This window comes from Myripristis murdjan, chromosome 21 (assembly GCF_902150065.1).
Source record: "Myripristis murdjan chromosome 21, fMyrMur1.1, whole genome shotgun sequence".
Taxonomy (NCBI): domain Eukaryota; kingdom Metazoa; phylum Chordata; class Actinopteri; order Holocentriformes; family Holocentridae; genus Myripristis; species Myripristis murdjan.
Window position 1 is genome coordinate 15,033,471 of NC_044000.1, and position 22,648 is coordinate 15,056,118.

Here is a 22,648-nt window from a genome sequence, read left to right on the forward strand (position 1 = left end):
GCTTCATATTTTAGCCGGATCTCCTCCTGTGTCGTTCAGATGACACCTCTCACAAGAATGCCAGCCTCCGTGACTTTTCTCCTTGTCATGTTTTTTTTTTTTGGGTGGTGTAGCACAGGAAATGTGTCACCCCATCTCTAATAACATGCAATGCAGATATTTCTTGAAACAAAAACATACACAGAGATAGTGTAGAAAGCACCAAAATAGTAGTCAGCAGCTTTGATTTGATTAACTGACGTCATGATAGGTATGATGGACAATGAGGGTCACATTAGTCTCAGTACACATAAAAAAATACAGCAATATAAACCTGCCCCTGGACATTATTACATTATTCCAAACTAATCACCTGCCACCTGGCTGGTGACCCCAAAAAATTTACCAAACCCAAAATTTACTTGCGTTCAGCTGATGAATGGTGTTAATGTTGGACCCTGCCTCCATCCACACCATCCAACCACAAAAACATGGCTTTTTTGAAACACCGATCTGGTGAAATGTTTTGAAAATGCTGATGTAGGACTGTTATGTTATCTGGGCTGTAGTCTAGTGTCAAGCATGACCAGGCCATTTGCTTAGACTTGTGTGTAATTGAAAAGGTACTTGGGGCGTTTCAGTGTAGACAGTGGGCTTTTGGAAAATGGTCGTTGGGCACTATAAGTGTGTTGTGCGGGTGGGACACCAAAATTGTGTTTTCACATTGCTCACACTTGAATGGAGTATAATGCACTTTCCCATTCAGATCATTATAGCAGGATGGACTGAGCAGTGGCCATTTTTATGTGTATCGTTGCCTTTGCAAACAAGTGCAACCATTGTACCGGGCTAACTTCCATATAATCCGAGTTGTGGCAACTCACTGACCCGCTGAAGTGAGAGGTTCTGCAGCAATGACCAAACAAGCAGTGCAGTATGCAGAGGCGGCTTGTGTGCCATCTTTGTTGCCTCGCTGCTAGAGGGGAATTGAGGACTATTGGTCCAAGTGGTGGTAACCATTAACACTGATTACTGCTTTTAGCTAACAGCTACAGCACATACATATCTTTTCAGTTCTCAAGGTTGTGTTACACACTTTACAATCCTACTGACCTGTGTTTTCATCATAGCAGCTGACCACAATCAACATTTTATTCTCTACCAAACAAATGACCAAGGCAAACAGTTGCATGACCATTCTACTCCATTCAGTTTCTGTGTTCACATTTGTCCCGATTACTGTGGACATGATCTGAATCAGACCACTTTCCCCTTTTGTTCCCCTCACCTCAATAGTTTGATGTGCTTCTCGATGTAATGTTTACCTACTGTTAGCAGGACACAAGCTACCCTTGGTAAGTGAGGAATCTGCTTGCTGTGCCTCCCACGCCTTTTCATGCATGGCTTAAAAAAATTCTAAACCATCGTGATGCCCTCTGACTTGACATAGCGATTGTAGATGAGCCATGCAATGCGGCCAACCAGAATCAACAACGCAAGGGGGAAATCATCACAACAAACCACTTTCTTGAGAAATTCTTTGTCGGGGAAGCCAGTCCGTCAGTCTCACTCGCTGTTGACAGTCAGTCATGCGTCAGGTGTTTGTTGCCGCACTAACCAACACACGTGACAGCACCACATAGTCGACAGCGTCTTTAATGGCATTTTAATGAATTGAACCAAATTGCAACTACCGCTTTCATGTTTCAGATAGGGAGGACAAAGAAAAAATGTTCTCGAGGGTCCTATACTCATCTGCACCAACGGCATGTTTCATCTGAAATGTCGGCAGCTTGGAATTATTTTTGTCAGTCGTGCCATAGGAGACCAGTTTTGAAAAATTATTCTTCTGTTGATGCTAACTCACTTACCCATATTAATATTCTAAATGCCTCTCAAATTAAGTCGTGATTAGCTCTGCTCCAGTAGAATGCTCAGCAAGACAGGATATTTTTATAGTTTTTACAGTTTTGACTACTGGAACAGTGTACTTAAAGGTATTCCAAAACACTTTATTTTCACCATGGATTTCCTAGTTCCTTTACCAAAAGTTCATTATTCTGCATTTTTTTAAAATATAGAGGTCTAGTTTTGCCCAGTTCTGTGTTTGGGAGGAGTGCCCTTTTTCTTTTTAAGTTTTGCAGTGTCTTTATTTTCTTTTTTCCTGCTCAGATTGTTGAGATTTCATTACTTCTGCTGAGGAGGTTTTGTTTTTTGTCATTTGTTAATTTGTCTCTCTATAAGCAGGATTTCTTTTTAAAAAAAAAAATTGTGAAGGGATTTGGACGAGTGAACTTATTCGATTTTGGTGATGATCCAGGTCATCTGGAATCTCAGTGTTAGATGATTAAAGTATTTTAGCCCTAACTATGACACTAACGAAGATTCCAACCCCTACTGTGCTCACAGAGTCAAGAAATCAAATTAACTTATTATTCCTCTCATAGGAATGATGGGTGTAACAAGCAGGAAAATGACTGTGTTGGCAGAGGTTTGTGCCCTGAGTCTCATTTTTGTATGCAGCTCTTCATACAGCGTGTTGTAACTATACAACCAATGAATACTATATTGTCATTGTTTATTTTTGTCATTTTGTCACAGAATTATATCCAATGTAAGTTAGCTGGTTAAGCATGACTCGACCTGTGCAGCCAGCAATGCGTCAGAGCTGCTCCAGAGAGCCAAATCTTTCAGGAACTCTATTTCTCCAATAGGATTACCTTGCTTTGACCTTATTTTCCGTGCGCGTGTGTGTGTACACAACGACAGTATGTCAATTTGCTCTATAATCTTTCTCAACAGAAGAAGAATTTTAAAGTCATTTCAGTAACTCTGTAAGCCCTCACTATAAACGCTTGTAAAGCCGCATTAGAAATCTGCTGGAACGCCGGCAGAAATGATGTTGTATTATAAACTTGCTTTTCCATTATCTGAGTGTGAATGATTTTTCACGTTTCTGTTTATGGTCTGTTGTCACTTATCAGCTTGTATAAAGCCTTATTGCAGCTGTTGGTGCCAAGACAATTCTTCTCCATCCTGTGCGCCTATAGCTATAACTGTCACAGTATGTAGGCTTTCTTACTGCAGTGTAGCACTTTATTTTACACAGTACTTTAAAACGTCTTTATATCCATTATCTTTATTATTATTCTGCCATGCTGGTATGACGCTGGAGCCAGTTTCCCCAAACCTCAGTATTTTAACAAGGTGACTTTGTGGCAGTTTGAGTGAGTAATTGCCCTGCGTGGTTCCTCCAGGTCTGGTCACGCCGCTCATTCCTGAGGCCCATTCTCTCAGCTCACACCTCAGGCCTGGTTCTCCGTCCCTGCTGCTGCAGATCTCCTTTAACCTCTGCTGTCACTCTCCCACTGCGCATGAGGCTCCGGCTCTCATCCGAACACGCCTACCACACTGCAGTGAGGGTGCCTGTCAGGCCTCGTTGCCACTTAATGAACAAACATATTTCCAGTTAAAGAAAAGCCATCTGCACCAGTTATGCAAAATGCATCTTAGTATTACAAATGAATGTGAAGCCCTTTATGTTCATGTGCAGACTTAAATAAGATGGCTGCATAAAAAGCTCCCCTCCCGTGTGTTTTACCACAGAGTCACGTGATCGGCTGCACTGGAGGTAATGAGAAACGTAATGCCGATAAGGTCTCCAGTCTTAATTAATAGTGGGATTTGGACATGCACTGCCAGGGGCAAGGCGTAGATTACTCTGATGTATACCTCACTATTCTTGCTTGCTCACACATAGACAGGTGCTGAATCGCCAAGACAAAATTGAGTATCATTTTTACTCATCACTGGCACTGCATCACACTCTCTTAATCTGTCATGAGTGCCAGCTGTGGCGTTGTAGGCTCCATGTTTTTTGTACATGAGGTGGGGTGATGCTGCAATGATTTTTCTGTTGGCAGGCTGTGTTTGCGGTAAATCTGACATGACATGAACACGGCTTTACCATCCAAACTTGGCAGTTTAAATGGATCATGGTGCAGCTATCATCAGAAAGCTTAAAATCTCTGATTTTCTATTTTAATTGACTATGGTTAATAGTGTTGAGTGACTATATCTGTAAAGGATTGGATTGAGGAATTTGTTTTACACAGATGAGGCTATTTTAACAAATAGTATATATTGCTACTCTGCTACACTCTGAATTTTGAGTTTCATCAGGTGAAAACAACTTGAACAGGAATGCTTGGCAGAGAGTTCCTGTATACTTCTGCCAACATGATGATAAATGCATGTTGTTGTGTGTTTGGAACAGTTGCTCTCATGTTCATCCCTGTTTTGAAAATTTGAAAGCTTCTCTTCTGTGAAAATAATGAGCCTGATTACATGGTTTATCAAAATAGATTTCTTTTTGCAGTCTTTTCCTGTCTCCTGTCGTCTGCTTAATTGGCCAGGAGCCTTGTCTGCTGAAAGCAAAGGGAAATGGCTGGAGAAGAGTACATCTCCAGTCATAAGATTTCATTTTGACTAAAGAGAGAAAAATCTTCCACAATCAGTCTTCATAATCATGCACCCAAACTCGCCTGGCAAAGCATTAGCTATGCATTAAAAAGCAGAGAATAATGTATTCAAGAGTTCCCTGGAATTGGACGTTGTAAGCAGAAATACACATGCCAGGGCAATGTGCTGACACTTGTTATCATTTCTCGTGGCTATCCAATAGAGAAGCTCTCACAAGGGTGAAGCAACATGCCAGTCTCCAGTGCTGGCCCTGCATCAGGTGTGTGGTTTGAACCAATTAGTATGAGGAAGATATGTGAAACTTGTGTAAGATTGACACATTTTTTCATTACAAAGCAGTCAATCTTACCTGTATGTGTTTAAGGGCTTGGCTGGATTGATAACTTGGTGCATTCTCTTTTGGAAACTGGAGATTATCTATTTATGCGGTGTTTCCAAATGTTTACAAAATGAGAAATATATCATATCTATCTATCTACATATCTACCTATCTATCTATATGTATATCTATCTATCTATCTATCTATCTATATATCTATCTATTTATCTATCTATATCTATACACACACACACACACACACACACACTGCATGAGTGTGATGAGCAGATTGTACATTGTCCAACAGTGCTCATCTGGTGTGCAGTGGTTCTGCAGTGTCATTGTACGCAACCTTGGACCAAACACTGTCCAACTCCGTGTCTTTGAAATGAGATAATCTAATGTGTGATCCAGGCTTAAGTCTTTCTAGGGCAGTGCAAACCACTGGCATCTGCTCATGCTCTTGTCGTGTTTCAACTGTTATTCATTCTTTTTAACTTTTTTACCCTGGTTAGTATTCCTGTACTTAACTCCTATGTGACATATGGCCATCGTATATATTTGGTACATCTATTGCCTTAATATTGCAGCTTTCACCTTTGCACTCTTTGCCCTTTGGTGGCTTGCAAATGTTGATCATCTCCAAATTCAAGTCACTGAATAGGAATACCAGACAAAATATAAATGCCAACCTACAACTGTGCAACCTTTTCAAGAACTTTGTGTCTAGGCTATTTCTGCCTGATATTTGGGGTTCAGGAGGGGGTAGGCCACTGTGATCCATGCTGAACCAGCAGCAGACAACACACCAAGGCAGAGGCCACCTCAGGCCTTTCAGAAGAGTCTTGTGTTGTCAGCACTTATTAAAATGACATGGGAGCGTGTGTGTTTGTGGTGTGGCCTGCTGCCGTGAGTCATCTATTTGTTTTAATCCCAGCCAGGGATACAAGGGGACAGGATCTGATTCAGCTCTGCAGCTACAGGCCCATCAGGCCTGACAGGCTCCAGCAGACTGATGCTCATTGTAATGGCAAACAATGAAGTGAGCTGCCTTGTTGGTACAGAAAAGCCGGCCACCCATTGTCCCTTCCCTTCTTCCACACTAAGCCTGGCACAGACCAGGTCTGGGCCCACATGGGCTAAATAAGCACAGGCCTTGTTTAATGGTCATTACTGCTGCGCTCGGCCTGACGTGGTGGATCATTAAGCTGAATAGATGTGTCCCATTCTGCGTAGGGGCCAAGCACTGAAAACACAATCAATTGCACAGGCCAGGGAGTACAGAGCAATCTCTCTCCATGGCCAATATGAGCCCCACTTAAGAGCCGTGATCCTTACCCATGTTTCATCAGTCCGGTGCCCATTTTGGCATGTAGCCATGTGCTATGACAAGCTAATTATGGATGTATTGGATCCATATTCATCGTAGCTTTTGTAATAGTCTTAATGAGTCATGCAGAGTAGGGAAGGTCAGCTGTAATGTGTGAGGGAGAAGAGAGTAAGAGAGCTATAAAAAGACTTTCTCACTAGTCTTGCTCGTTAAAGCCTGAGGACAGTGATAGCAAAGAAGCATGGCAATAATCCTCAATGCCACCTGAGAGGATAGTAAACGCAGCATGACAGACAGAGTGTCATGTTGTATAATGTCTGTCTGTTGGGTGGGAGAGGGAGGGCCACTTGACTCGTCATCTTTCCGCCTTTCAATACTGCCAACCTCCCAAATGATGGTAGATCTGCAATTGCCATCAATTTTAAATTTCATTACTAGAACAATTTTATTAGTGTACTTAATATGCTAAAGCACATACTGTAATATATGCCAATGATTGTATGCTTGAGAATATAGCTGCAGCCAATTTGTCAAGGAACAATGAAGACCTTTGTTCTTATTTAACAACTTTGTATGAACACAGCTTTGTGTGTAAACCATGCATATGCATGTTTCCAAGCAGAGAACATAATTAATCAGTTTATATTCATGCATGAAAATGTGCACACATCACCAGCTAGACTTGACCCTGCATATATACAAACTGGTTGGAGAAAAATGGAACTGTAGGTAATACAGCTCTCCTGGGCTGCACCACAAATGAAACTTGAAATGTTCAGTAAGCACATGGCATCAATGCCAGTGCTGCTAAATAGTTGTATTAACGTGATGCAACCTCTCATAGCACCAGTGTCCCTATTGTGGGCTGCAATTCTCTCCCTGGCAGAAACTTTAGAGATCGCAACAGCACCAGAAGTAAAGAAAAAATTGTTTGATTTTAGCGACACTGCATTAACAGCCTCGGCCACCTGCACCCCTGCTACATTTTTTCTTTGGATAAACCACTTCCAGAGCTTCCAACTATAACATTTTGGTGTTGCACTACTTTATTTATAAGTACTTCCACTTCATTGTCTGTGACATTCCTCTTCTTGTTAAACCTTACACCTACATCTCCAGTGGCCTTGTAAAGGAAAACTTTACCATGGGGTCGTGCACAGTCACAGCCATATAAAACAAATAGGATTATCATTGTTGATTTCATACAGCAGTGAGAATGCATGTTTGATAAATACTAATTCATACCAGTTTATATGGCAGTTCATATGCACACATTTAGACCTTGCACTCATGCTTTGATAAATGAAGCCCTTGAAGCTTAGAGCTCCACACAGCAAGCTTTGGACCGCCTCCATGCTTCTCCATAGTAAGAGGAAGGCTGGGCGGGGGCGGGCACGCAGACAGGATGCCTGCCTGCTATAGGCCTGGAGCAGCTCCGATCATTGGTAGCGACAAAGACCTCGGTGCCTTATGGCTGCAGCAGATGTCTCTCCCTGCTCCGTTTCATCAAGATCACAGTCTATCTTTCTAATCAGTGGGATTGAAAACCAGCCAGTGTGTGTGTGAAGTATTTAGCAAAACATAGCTGTTTGTACCCTGGCCTGTAGCACTATATTGTGAGTGGTGCTGCCTAAGCTGAAGGCGCTAGACCTTGGACGTCTACACACTGCCAAACAAGACAATTGGATTATGAGCTTAAAGGAAGCAAGGCAGAGAAACAGTGGGCCAAGAATAGTGCCAGTTACAGAAATAGGCCATCTATGTCTTCATTCAGTCAAAAACAAAGGAGTTCGATATACATATCTGTTTCACCATATAGGTTGTCATCTTCCTCACTAGCATGTACTACATATTCATGAATGACTCATAATATCCTTTTCATGTATATGAAGCCTTTTGCCATCATCGAGGTGTGTGCATGCACGTATGTGTGGGAGTGACACTAAGGGAAGATACATGGATGTGTATATTTTGGTTTTTGAGTGTATGCATATGTGTGTGTGTTTCTATGAATCCCATCTGCTCTGTTCTGCAGGAGGGATCTCCTCCCTCATATCAATGGAGTTCAGACTCATACCTCGTGGCAGTAGGCTGTATTTGAGTATCTGAAAGTTAAAATTTCCCCTCTCTCTCTCCTCTTCTTTCTCTCTCCCTCTTTCTGTGTGTATGTGTCCATGTGGAACACCCCTCTCTCTTGTCACTATCACCTTATGTTCTCTTTCACACATTAGAGTGATTAGAGTGGTCATTGTTGCTCGCTGTTGAGCTCTTGTGCAGATCTGTGTGCATGTTATTTGCATTGAAGTGGATAAGCAGTTAATAGATGTCCTCTGGATATGTTCTAGTTCTTGCTAAAACAAATCTGATCTCATGATTTATAAGCTAAAAATTAATCTCTCCAGCAGCCAATTTGTAATATGGTTATTGTGCAGAAGGCAGAACAGGAATGGAATTTTCCTTCCCCCCCTTGAAAGGCTGCACATTCCTTGTGTTGAAATACATTCATAATACAGTCTGGCGGACATTCACTTTTGGACACATCCTGCCTCTCGCTCAGGAAGAGGATGAATGGAGCACAGGGATGATTGGCTGCAATGGAAGGTTGAAATTGACGATTATTGTGTGACTAAATCTCTCAGTCGGGGTTGTGTGTCACACATTGGATTGATAGTTCTTTTCCTGTGAGTAAATCTGTGTTGTAGCCACTTTATCTTTGTTCTGCTCCCAGAGCTGTATCCATACTTTTTATGTGTGTGTTTGTGTGTTGGCGTGCACAAGTATTGGTATCAAGAGTGAGCGGACACTGGGATGTTCCCTGGCACTTCCTGAAGAATCTGCAGCACAACACTGACTGAGGTTGAGGAAACAGGACTGAGCACAGTTTTCCCTCCTGCAAACGCTCTCTCACTGCAGTCGGGCTACACATGACTACAACTGAGTCAGGAGACTGAGAGGAGAGGACAGCAGGGGAGGGGACACGGCAATATACCGGGGGATGGGTGAGAAGAGTGTGCGTGTGTGTGGGGGTGCCTCTACTTTCCCAAGCCTTCAATGTGTGGAGGGAAAATTTTCTGAGCACACTCAGAGGTTAAAAAATGAGCGGTGGAGGGTAGGCGTGAAAAGAGGGCTGGCCCAAGCTCCACAGAGTCGCTAAACTTCCTCAGACAGGGCACAGAAGGAGCTGAGAGCCTGCACGTGTGTATGTGCATGCATGAGTTTGTGTGTGTGCAGCTGGCTGTGGATGTAAATGATTGTGCTAATGGAGATTACAAAGGACGGCTGAGGACAGCTAGGCTAGGATACTGCCTACAGTAAGATGTTCGTGGTGGCACGGTAAGTAAGGGCTTTTGTGAGAAACTCAATACTGGCAAGGATGACAGAGTGGGTGCTGGGGTGAGAGAGAGGTGTTTGTGAGGTATGTGTGCACATATTGTGTGTGCATACTGACATTCATATTGCTGTGTGTAAAAGAACCTGTGTGTGTGTGTGCGCGCGTGTGTCATGATGCAGTGCTCAGAGCCAGAGAGCTGTGCGAGTCATAGCCCTGCTCAAGCTAGATAATTAGAGTAGTCAGATGCTGATGCCTGCATGGCTCCCATAGGAACAGTGCCGCCAAGGCTGAATATCACCCACTAAAGTGGTGCTTATCTCTCTGTGTGGGCTGGATAAAATGTCAGTACCACATACCCTGTGTAGTGTGTGCGCGTGTGTGTGTGTGTGTGTGTGTGTGTGCGCGCGCGTGTGTGTGTGTGTGCGCGTGTGTGTGTGTGTGCGCGTGTGTGTGTGTGCTTTTGCATATGTGTGCAGCGTGCGTGCATCAGTGTGCATGTGTGTGAGAGCATGCATGTGTACGAGTGCCCAAGTGTGTGCACAGAGATGTGCATTGGTCTGTATTTTCAAACTACTCAATGTTGGAGGAGCTTTTACTTTTGGATTTGCTTTCCTTTCAGCAACCCAAGGGTCTATTTTGTGTCATCATTAACCTACATGCCATGATGAAGCATAATGCTGTTGGAGCAAGCTGTCAAACTGTCAAACTGCCTCCCCCTTATTGACTTCACATTTGTCACATCTGCCAATGGAAGTACCTAAAGCTCACTTTGATGGGATTGCATTCCTGACCTTCAGTCCCTTCATCTTTTTTTGCTGTGTGTCTCGTGTGTGTGTGTGTGTGTGTGTGTACGCATGCACTTGCTGCACAGGAGCTCCAGTTTGAGCGGCTAACCAGGGAGCTGGAGGTGGAGAGACAGATTGTGGCCAATCAGCTGGAAAGATGCAGACTTGGGGCCGAGTCGCCAGGCGCTGCTAGCAGCAGGTAATGAGAAGGTGCACCACCACACACACACACACACATACACACACAGTGTTCTTAATCACCCACAATCCAACACATGGCTTTTTCATCCTTCACAGCAGTAGCTATATTCCATAGTGTAACCTTATGGCATAGTAGCAGAGCAGCGCAGTGTGCTCAAATCCGATTGGACTGTAAATTTGGAAGTAGATTTTTTTTTTTTCCACTTCTGGCCCCACTGGACTGAAATGGACAAAATTGTTCCAGTATCTCAGCTAATCAGAAACAGAATCACTGCAGTTATGAAGTACATGTAATTTACAGGACTTTGTTGTGATTAATCCGCTTAATTCTCCTCTAGGTTGAGCTGCAGTTAAAATGAAATACACCTTTGTAGACAAAATGCTAAATTTTGTTTGTCACTGAGAATGTGTCTGTGTTTGTGGTGGGCCATGACACTGGGGTGTCGCATGCTCAGTGAAGCACTGCTGCTGGTAAGGAGCAGTTTGCAGTGGGAACTCATTTCCCCCCTCAGTTATCAGTTATCCTGCCTGGTCATCACACCTTACACCTTACCACACGCTCCATCCTGTCTGCTGCATTGAGCCTGTTTCATATGATGACTTTCATAGGGTTGCCCTGTAAGACATGAAATTTACTATGAAAGATGATGTGTGTGATGATGTGTATATGTTTTGTAACTTATGTAATGAATTAATGGAATCACACTTATAAGTGCACTTATAGAGTAAATTAGACATGGACTGTCTTTTAGGGCTGGTTAGAATTTTAATTCCTTATTGTGGCAAGGGAAATTATAGCAGAGGTTAATGGACTGTGACATTTTAAGAAATGGCTTGATGGGTGCATTTTAGCAGCATTTATTAATACAGTGGTTCTTTGTTGCTTTTGCATATCACTGCTTTGATTTAGGCTGCCAGGTGCACTGTGCTGATGAGAGTAACTGTCGCACAGGTATTTCACTGCTGGTCAACCATAATTTCCCTTTTTTATTTAATTTTTCATTCCATTCAGGTGCAGTTAAGTTTAGTCTAATGTGTTGTGTCTCAGTGGAAAGTTTATGGTTACATATATGGTTATAATAGTGAAACTCCAGCTGAAACAGTAATCTGTACTGCATCTATAATGGCCATCTGTGGTCTTTTCTGGCTGGGTGATAATAACCCCCAGGCCCTTACATGAAGCATACCAGCACCTCAGTCCACTTACCTACAAATAGCACCCACCTACCACCAGCAGCATGCTGCATTCAGGAGAACAAGTGTCCATTTCCCCTCTCCTTGCTTTGAAAGGTGTTGGCAAAAAGCAGGTTCGAGTGCTGCCAGGCCACAAAAAGGTCTGGACACAACAGCTCTTCATAAATACATGCAGCCAGGCTATTTACCTCTATTTCCTCCTCAAGAGGCTTTTTAGACCTCCGCTTAAGTGAGTCCAGCCACACCATTGATCACATTTGGAGACATGAGATGGCAGCATGGTAGCAACACAGTTTATTTCCATTGGTTGTCCTGTCCTCATCGTTTACAACAAACATGCATCAAAACTGTCAGCAGTGCCTCAAGGTTATTTTTTGATTTAACTTCTCTTAGTTCTGGCAATTTGCACCATGTTTACAGCTATGGTATATAACACTAGTCTGGCAAACCTTGCCATGGCAATCTGCTTTTGAAAAGTCATTGCTATTTTAACAATGGTGGATTATGGGATGCTCTTTACCTTTATATTGTACCTAGCCTCTAGCAAACCTTATACCTAGGATTAGCTGCCTACTGCCTGGTAATTTGAAACAAATTAGTAGGTGAGACAAGGTTTGTGTCTTGTATCCACCTCCCTATTGTCTCTGCAGTGGGCATAGTGAGCAGGTATCGGATTGTGGAAGAGACTGTAGTGCTATTAAGTGGTCCCTCAGAGCCACTCAGTCTGCGGACAGACTCATTGACTTCCCACTGGGGGATTGGTAGCCTTGTAGCACCACCCACCAACTCTGTAAAGAAAGCATGCAACACCATTTCACACCTTCTTAAAAGGCAGTGAAGGACAAGGTAGATAGCAATCCCTAAAACGTTTGTGCTTGAATGGAGAGGATTAGCCCAGGCGCTGGAAGTCACACCGCTTTGTTCAATAGCTCTGCAGGACAATGGAGTTGACAGCACACTTAAGGGTTATGATGGGAGTCATCATGTTTCGTGGCACCTCCAGAACTGACCAACCCCTACATATCTACAAGCATGTGGGGGGCAGTCGTCAAACTTGACCTCTGGCAAAACTCCTAAAAAATGAGACCTCCCACCTGGCCAGTTCCACTCTAGCCAAAGGGAATGCCGGGAAATAAAGTGTCCTGTCAGGGTTTTATGGCCTCTTTACACTCCCTACACCAGCCAGCAAGCCCGTCCGTATGTAGAGAGATGGGATGGTGTATCATCGTGATAGTAGTCAGTCTTTTACTTCATCTGCCATGGTTCAGTGGAGCACATCTCACCAAACTTCTTCCTTTTTAATTGCCTGCATGCTCATTAAAATTCTGAGAGCCCTGCCCTGCTTCTTTAAGCTCATTGAGTGTCGCCTTAAATGGAAAAATAGGAGCAGTGGCAACAGCAGGTGCTTGATAGTAATGACCAGCAACGCGCGGCTTTAAAAAGGAGAGGGGTGGGAACACTGCTCCAAGGTCTGCCGCTTGGCCAATCTCCGTCATAATAATAACCCTCAGAAAAATAGCTCTGGATTGCTTTCACTTTGTGAAAGAGGCTCATCGGTACTTACATAAGTTGAATTTCTTCAGGTGGCTTTTAAAATGTCTATGTGCTATGGGCTAACATGTCTTGGTGCTGCGTTTTCCTTTCTGCCATGCCTCCCCTATAATCATTTTGGAGTGCTATGCATTTTGCGGCAGCTTATTCAGTCTTGCTGTTATTAGTCTCTCTCTCTCTCTCTCTCTTTCTCTCTCTCTCTCTGTCTACTTTGTTCTTCAATCACCCATTCTCTGATACATTTCTCTTTCGATCCCTTCCTCACTCTTTCGTCTCTGTCCTCCCTTTCAATATCACATTCTCTCTCAATCTCACTTTCTCTCTTTCTTGTGACCTTTCTCTCTCTTGCTTTCTCATATATCGCTCCACTCCCCTCTGTTTTCTCTATCATGGAAGAGTGGGCAGAAGTGCTCTTCCTCCCATAGCGTTCTCGGGTTTGGCCAAGCTTGGGTTCAGTCGTGATGGGCTCATCAGTAAAGCTGCAGCTAACCTTCTCCCATTGCACTACTTGCCTGTAGCCTTTTCCGCTACTGGATGGTTGCCACTGACCCATCTCCTCATCTGGGCTTGGCATTATTTTGAGCTATCTGCCTGCTTGCTGGTCTGTGTTCTTCTCCCTTCCTGCCTCAGACGAAGAACCACTGACCCTCAGCATCAGTCACTCGGGTCCTTTTCACACTTGGTATTAACATCTGTCTCAGGTGATCTGATCACAAGTGGACAGCTGTGACAGATTGCAGTTCACACTTGGCTTTATCACACATCTCAAATCCATCTCCAGTGACCACTTGTGATTGGATTTTGTGACTGCATACTCCATGCTTCAACTGTCTTCCCAGAGTTCCCCACATATCCTATTCGTATTGCTTGACCATTCATGAAGCAGTTGTGCCTAGCCACACTAGCTCTTGGATTCCCCAACAAAGACGCTACCATTTCACCAATAAAATAAACTTCAAATTTGTATTTTACTGCCAAGTTTGATCTCGTTGCTCGTTCCTTCCACAAAGCAACTAGGTGGTCCTTCTTATCTTGTTGGCATTCACACAATGAATGTATGTGGCCCAATGCATCCCTGACCACTTCAGAGTTTAGTTTGAGTAAATGGGTCACAATGAGTCTCCAAGGCACAATGTAGCCTGTTCACACCTTTCAACCCCACTTAGACTTGGTATTAACATCCGTCTCAGTTGATCCAATCACAAGTGGACAGCCAAGACAGATCACCGTTCACACCTGGCATTGTCATGCACCTCAAATTCATCTCCAGTCTCTGGAGACGGCATGTGTGATCACCCTCAGATCCTTCAAAATTACTTCTTTCCTCTCCGTTCTTACTTTGATTCCTCTATACCTCACCCCAACTCCCTCCCACCCCTTCTTCCTATTCATTTCTATATCCCACACCCAACACACCTGTTCCCTATCTCCGGCCCATTATCAAAGCAGTTGTGCCTAACCAACCACTTTTTTTTTATTAAACAGAGGCAATGCAGTCATCTCACAGCAAAAACAGGCTTCATGCAAATTTGAATTTCACTGCCCACTGTCCCCTCTATCAAATATTCCTTTCTTCCATAAAGTGACTAGCCTGTCCTGTGTTGTCAGCGATGCATTAGCATTCACACAACAAATGTTATGTGACCCCAGCTCTGAAGCTGGTTTGACCGATGGGGTCACAATGCAGCTCCAAGATGCAGCGCACCCTTTTCACACCTTTACTTAGCGCTGTCCTTTTTTCTATCATAACATCTAAGATAAATGTTAAAACCAAGCGTGACCAGAGTCTTTGCTCTCCCTCTAGATTCATTCTTTTGTTAGGCATCTAGGCATGCTCAGCGTTATGAGTGTTGACTGCTCGCTGGCTCGCTCATTATTCCTTAGAGACTAAGAATCGCTCTCTCCTGTTGGAATATACACTGGCATACACAACAGGTTTCAGGTTTATGTGTCATCAACATGCAGGAAAGCTTGTTGTGCTATGTATCTGAGTACTGTACACTGAGTGTTCATAAGTGTACTCTGTGATTAGTACTGAACTGTGGCATTTCTCCAACAAAGATCAATGGGTTTTATATTTACTCCAGGAGTTTGCCTCGTTTGGTTGTGCTCAGTTTCAGCTCCCATCAGGATAGATTTCATCCCTTGGCCTTCTCCGTTTATTGGCTTAGCCTTAGTGTGTTTATCAAGAAGCGCTGCAGGTGTAAAACAGCAGACAGAAACGCGGATCTCTTCGTCTAGCTCTGTTGTTGACGAAGCTGCCAGGTCCTCAAAACACCAGCTGTCACCAAGGGCACCTTTAGATCTCAGCAGACACAATCACCTCAAATGAACTTTACATCTAAGATGCCAACATCTGTACTCAGGCATATGCTGCACCTCTAGTTGGTTTTATCTCAAAGCACCATGTTCAGTATTGGTGTCCCTGTGCTGAAAGGGCCAAGTAGAGAGTATATGAATCTCCAAGGTGTCTCTTCCAGTTTATTTTGCTCATGTCATACTTAGTTTTTTTTGTTTTGTTTTGTTTTGTTAATTGTTTTTCTGTTGAATATATTCATTTTTTAAATTTCTCTTTTCTCTTTTTCTCCTTGTACAGTTCATCTGAGAAGTCCCTCCCTTGGAGAACAGCAGGTATGTTAACTCAAGGATGAAAATGGTTGGATATCTATTATTCTAATTGCTGTTTATGTCAAAACGTTTACAGTTTTGTCAACTCAGAATTCATTAACGTGTATGCATGCATTCATCCATATACTTGGTCAGCGGCCTGTAAATACAGCCATACTTGAATATCCATCTAGCTGCGTATACCTGGTTTACCTTACAGAGAAACTGACACAATGAAGGAGGCAGTTCTGTTTAGTATCACAAGTTTTGATAGATCATTAATATCACAGCGGAGGTGCATAATTATTCAGCAGTGTTCCTTGAATTATTGAATACTGGCTCGATGAGCACTGTGTTTGTGCATTTGTTTGTGTTTGTTGGTGTGTTTATATGTGTCTGATGTGCACAACAGGCATGTTTTACATTTCCTCCATAATCATTGCTAACATGAACCTTTTCAACCAATAACAGATAACAGTTTGCCGCAGGCATCTTCCTATTCTAATATTTATCTAAGTCATTCTGCCCACTCAGATACAAGACTCTGTGGGGTGGGGTGGGTTTGGTTTGGGGGTTGGCGGGGGGGTGCTTCTCAGACCCCCCTGGGTCTCTATTTGTTTAGCCCACATCCTTGAAGGATCTTCAGAATAGAACAGATAATGAACTGCATTTACTAATGTATTTCATGGCTTATTAATTGTATAATGGAAGTTACTGAATTTCTGCAGTGGTCATTAATCTTTTATTGTCGATCCTGTCAGAGGAGCCTATGGGGGGTTATGATAGTACATATGCATTGGGAATATTAATACTACATGGTGTTCTCATTTGCTGCCCGGTCCCATTTTCTTGCTGAATGCATTTTATTAGTGTTGGAACAGAGCCGGGAAGTAATCGCAAATGCTATTTTGACTCGCATTGATTTCTCATTGTACTGTAGATGATAAATGATAGTCAGGTGCAGTAATGTACTTTTCCCAGTCTAAATGAATTCAAATGTAAGGATGAGGTAGAGAAGGTAATGGTCCAGGTTTGTCTGTGAGGCTTATTGGACTCACAGGCCTCTGTATGTGTCCTGTACCTAAGAGTTTAGGATGGAAGTGATACTGTGGAAACAAGCTTTTTAGCCCCAGGAAATGACAATGCAGTCACACCTCAAGTCCACTGAGACAGGAGAGGATAAACACACCAGTATGCAAGCATCCTCTTTCTGTCTCTGTCTTGCTCCACTTGTTTCTCTTTCTGTCTCAGTGTTCCTGCCTTTCTCTCTCTTGTTTTTATTTTCTCTGTCTCTTTGTCTCTCTCCTTCTTCCATTGCTTTTTGGCATTTCAGGCATCAAACAGGGTCAAGGCTCAGTACGAGAGCCCTGTGGTCTGAAATGACACACTGCGTGCCAGAAACAATCACTGTTACTTTTAGAAACAGAGGACTTGTTCGGGGCTGTTATTGCTTAGGGTTTGTTGGGCATATATATAGTATTCAATCACAAATGCCCTTGTTTTAGAAATGTCTCATTGTACTGTTAATACTCTTTATAAGAAGTCCCTTTAACTGTCCATGTGAATTTTTCATGATGTTTACAAACACAGCCAGCATAACCAGTCACAACAATTGTGGCCCTATCCTCCAGCGTTTTAAGTGTCCTCACAGTGATAGTGCAATAATTTTGGGTCAGGAATAATAACTGGATGAGGGGAAATTTATTGCACAGGATCAGCAGCCAGTTGGTATGGCTGGAGGGGCCAGGCAGGCGAACAGAGCTTCTCTTGGCAGGAAGGCAGGTTGCTTAAATGGTCAAGAGTAAGAGCACAAGGCGTCGGGCTGTCAAACACACTAGGCCTCTGTGTCAATAGATCTATGCAAACAGGCGAGCCGGGGCAACAAGGCGGCCTCTCCACGGGATTCAGCTCTCATCCATAAGCCAGGCAGCCGGGCTGGACTTGTGAGGCCCAGACTGCCAGTGTTTGCCTCGCCGCTCCCCTTCGCTTGCGGCCCATTGTTCTAGTGATTGCAGAGAAGCCCATTGACGCTGGTCACGCTTAACTAGATTGTGATTGTGGGGAAACATTGTGCAGAGTTTAGCAGGGACATTAGAGGGCTAATTCCTGTTTGCCACACTGGTTGTTGTTGTTGTCATGCATGAGGGGAAGGGGACTCAGGGAACTGTTTAGAGTAGTGAAAATGTTTACAACAGGGCTGTATACATAGTTGCTGGCACTGTGGAGTGAACCACTGCTTAATTTCTCTTGCTTAATTTAGTACGACAATAAAATTTAACAACTCCAACTATACATGAGCATGAAATTAATGTTGTGGAAATTATTGTCTATGTTTTTCCTGTTGAACCAAAGAAGAACAAAAACTTTTTAAATCTTTCCCTCCAAAGTTAAATCTCTATCATAGTTTTAGACAGACTAAATTTCCTTCCCTCTGACTCTTTGCTCTACTGTATTTTCCCAGATGCCTCCGCCTCAGGGGATACCAAGTCTCGGGTGACTGACAGCTCCCAGTCGCCCAGCTACCGCATCAGGACAGAGTCGGAGCAGGTGTCTCTGTACTCCCCAGAGCAGTCCTCTCTCCATGAAAGTGAGGGTCTGTTATTGCCTTCTCTCTTCCTACTGTAGTCTTGTTTTATTCCAACTTGGCTCTCCTCTTCTGTTTTCTGTTTTTGTTTCACATCTTTTATGCCACAGAAAGTCCATTCCACTCTGTACCTGTCTCTTTCCTTTTTCACCTCCCCTGATGATACTTTAAGTGATGAAACGGATGGCTCGTCACAGCTTGCCTGGATGATGTAGCATGGTGCACTTAATTGTAGGGTGGAAGCCCTTCCCCACTGTCCCACTTTTTCATTTGTGATGCAGTCTAGACAAAGGTCATGTCAATTATGAAACCACTCATGATTTTTCTTTCCTCTTCTCCTATTTCCTCTCCCCCTCTTCTCTTCTCTGTCTCTACATCACCTCCTGTCTGCGTATCTCTCTCACTCTCTCTCAGGGTCTGCAGGGAATTCACGCAGCTCGACTCAGATGAACTCGTACTCAGACAGTGGCTACCAGGATGCTAGCAGTGGCTACTACAGCAGTCAGAACCTGGGCAAGGCTGAGCTGAGGATGCAGCACTCCTTCCCCGGCACCGGCTCTGGCACAGGTACCCTGCTGAGGAATGCCAGGGCCGAGGGCCAGACTTCAGCCCAGGTATTGCCAGCTCCTGCACATATAACATATTGCTGTTGTCAGACAAAAAACACATACTTGCAGAGTCATTTTCTCAACAATGCCTGTGTTTTTCATTTTTATTAAATGGTCACACTCTAGCAAGTTTCAGTGCCCTGAGGGTCAGAGAATTCATTCAGTCACATAAGTGGCTAAACAAGCTTTAAATTCAAGCCATAACTGGAAAAACACCAACATTGCAGTTACATGTTTTTTCTGTGAGAGCAGCGATGCAATGCATAGAGGCAGAGGGGGTGCAGGGTGCACTGAGCACTGCACCACAATCATGCTTCATCCGTCACTGTACACAGAGACCACTGAGAGACCACATGGCACTGCTGCCCACTGCTGAGGGGGAATGAGAGGAGAAAATAAATATGGGCCAGAATACAGCCATACCCCATAATGAATTGGTTTATGTAATGCTTTGCTACTTACGTTTCATTTTCATTGCACTTGAGTCAGTTTATAGCTGGGTGTACAGCATGATCGTTAATCGATTTTTATAGCTCCTCAGAGGTTGAGGAGGCAAATGAATGAAGGCGTATTTATTTCATTCTTCCCGACTTGCAGGTTCCGCCGGTCACCACTGCCGTGCCGGGCCGGGCCATGCGAAGGGTGAGTTCGGTGCCTTCTCGCACCCACTCGCCGGCCTACGCCAGCAGCATGTCCCCCTCCCGCGGCTCATTGCGCACCTCAGCGGGCAGCGGCTATGGCTCCCCAGTCATCACCGAACCAAAACCCCTATCCAGCATCTTCTCCACCACTCTGCCCTCCGCTCAGCGTAGCAGCACCAGCGGTGGCGGCGGCGGTGGCTCGCCGTACTCCACGCAGAAAAACTCCCCTGCCGCCCTGCGACGCATGGGCTCCACCAACTCACGTTCAGGCAGTGTCAGCCGCACCACCTCGCCATACCAGGCGTCAGGGTCATCGTCGGGCCGCATGGGCTCACCTCTCACCATGACGGAAGTCAACCCTCCTTTGACAAAGCAGCCCACTCAGTCGTCCTCTCCAGTCAGGGCCAGTATGACGGCTGTGCCACAGCACTACAGCTCCACTCTGCCTCGCTCCATGCTCCATGACACCGACCCCTATGGAGCCCAGAGCTACGATATTTATGAGAGGATGACGCGACCTGACAGCCTCACAGGTGCATACACACACACACACACACACACACACACACACACACACACACACACACACACACACACACACACTGATCTATTTAGATTTAGAGTGTGTCTGCTGAACAGGTTACTCCAACTGTCTCAGATCAGGAAATAATAACTTGTACCATTGTTAGAGTTATAACACACTGTTGTAGACAATCATGAGGAAAAAATATTAGACATCCCAAGTCAGAGCTCGCTGACAGTAAAATAATATCCTCTGTCCTGGAATCAGAGAGGAAGAGATTGCATAGTTTTCCTCTTTCTTTAGCCCTGCTGCCCTGTCTTTTCCATTGGCACGCAGCTGTGTGAGTCACTGTGTGCATGACTGTGTGTTTGTATGTATGTGTGTGTGTGTGTGTGTGTGTGTGTGTGTGTGTGTGGTATGGGCCAAGGCCAGCTCCTCTCATGTGGATTCACAGCGTGGCCCTCAGACCACTGGAGGAAGGGCAGCACAGGAGGCTTGGCAAAGGCTTCCATATGATTAGACTCTGTAGTTTCCAGCAGCCTCCACAGTTTGATAGAGCCACACCTCTGGTATTAATGGAAAGGCATCCATTGAGAAAAACTCTCTGGAGTGGTAGGAAATTCAAAGCGTAAAGGTCATATTAGATTAAAAAGATGTTTTCACATAAGGAAAGTAATTATTTGTACTGTGACACTTCACAGTTATGTATCCTAACACAACTGAGCAACGTTAAGACGGCTGCATATGAACAACAAATTTGACCTTAACCAGAACAGAAATGTACTTGAATATGGTACCATATAACAAGCTTTTGTTTACTCACAGCGGCTCTGTTCATGCCAGGCCAGTAGGATGCACATAAAAATTAAAGAGGCATCTGTAACTGTGGGAGATCAGAAATAGCCAAACTTAGAGGAAAAACAGCCATGGCTGCAGTGAGAGAGTGACAGATAGCTAAAGCCCCTGGCACGCAGGGGGCTGGGCCTTCTGGGGTCAACAATAACCAGTGTGTTCTGTATTTCCCATTCATATAGCAGAGCAGCTTCAGTGTGGCTTGAAAATGAAGGGCTCATGCAGTGTTTTTTTTTTTCCCTGATCTTTTCACGTCCTCGGGACTGCTGGTTTACCTTTTTGAGACTACTGCCCACTCCTGGCATGGAGAATTACTTCCTGTCATGGCAGGTGGAGAACAAGCACTCCTGTCAAATGTCAGCTGTAGATTATGTGGTGTGTTCATGTTCGTGCCTTTAGCATGAGACGTGAGAGGACAGAAGCAATCTGACTGTCAGCTTTGGTCGGTGCTGGTTTCTTTGAAGACGACTTGATGAATCAGGAAAGTGAGGAAACTGAACATTTAGGAGCTGTTTTACTCTATCTACAGCTGAAAAAAAGCTCTTAACAAAGGCAGCGAACTAGAAGAGGAAAGGAAATGCTTTTATGCAAGACAACACTCCCAGTCGTATACGGTCACGCACCAGGGGCTGATGTGCGAAATATTTTACTCGTGTAGCCAGCAGAATATGAAGCCCATGAGCCCCCTCCTTTTTTTCTGCAATCATTGCCTTTTCCTGCAAGAGCTAAAATTTAGGTGCCAAAACTCATTTCAGCTGCAAGTAAATGCCAAGTATCCACCTTTAGATTTTAGCTCTTTGATTAGTCATTCATTTAACTAGTAGGCCTTGTTAAGTGAATAGCGCTTCAGTGCAGTGCGCTTGAACTGCCTCGTTTAGTGGCATTTCCGTATGTTTCTTGACAGCCTCTCTAAGTAATTCACATGTTCCACAGATGATTGATAGATCTGTTGTGTTTTTTCTACATGCACGTCAGCCTCAAGTTGAGCTTATTGAGACATTTCAAAGCCTGTAAGACAGTTGTCCTCCTTGCTCATCATCTTCGTGCTCGGCGCCTCTGAAATGAAGGCGCCATATGGAGACATTTCTCGTGTTATCTTTAATTTTCTGCTGTGTTTTGTTCCTATTTGGAGAAGTGTGGTTGCCTTTGGCATTAAACAGTTGAAATAAAATTAAGTTCTTTAGTATCTCCTATAATTCTTCGCTACAGGCCCTCCACTCCAGATGCAAAGCAGGGGAGGGAAAAACAAATAAAGCCTGTTGTGGTTAGAGAGCTTAAAAATATTACACTGCAGATTATTTCGTCGTTCTCATGCTTTTCTAGATTGGAATGCATAGAGAGATTTTATGATGATGAACTGGCGGTAATGTCTACACAGTCGACATCCAAGCATGCTCTCCCACAAATGTATTGACTGCTATGTGTTTTGCTAAAACAGAAAAACAGATAAAGGGTCTGATGCTGATGTTAACCATTCAGGAGGGAAATGAACAAAAGCCAGTATATTTGCCACTGAGAATTTCCTTCCTGGTTGAATTGTACGACAGACTGTGGTCTGCTTTTACTTGCATTCTATCACCACATGCCATTGAAAGCGTCCTCTAGTGTCATGATAAATCAGGCAATCCTGTTTTAACCCAAGTAGTGTCCAAACCCAAGCA

The 22,648-nt window shown here is 43.9% G+C and overlaps 1 protein-coding gene across 4 annotated transcripts in view; it reads left to right on the plus strand.

Annotated features, from left to right (window-relative positions):
* LOC115379560 (plakophilin-4) overlaps positions 1-22,648 on the plus strand; it is an 81,948-nt gene that overhangs the window by 29,592 nt on the left and 29,708 nt on the right. For 3 of the 4 annotated variants that reach the window (XM_030080269.1, XM_030080268.1, XM_030080270.1), the window contains exons 3-7: positions 10,313-10,425; positions 15,769-15,803; positions 18,241-18,372; positions 18,778-18,977; positions 19,569-20,145. In XM_030080269.1, coding sequence (XP_029936129.1) covers positions 10,313-10,425; positions 15,769-15,803; positions 18,241-18,372; positions 18,778-18,977; positions 19,569-20,145 — 1,057 coding nt within the window. The remainder of the gene's footprint in view (positions 1-10,312; positions 10,426-15,768; positions 15,804-18,240; positions 18,373-18,777; positions 18,978-19,568; positions 20,146-22,648) is intronic. The other variant, XM_030080271.1, reaches the window with a different exon arrangement.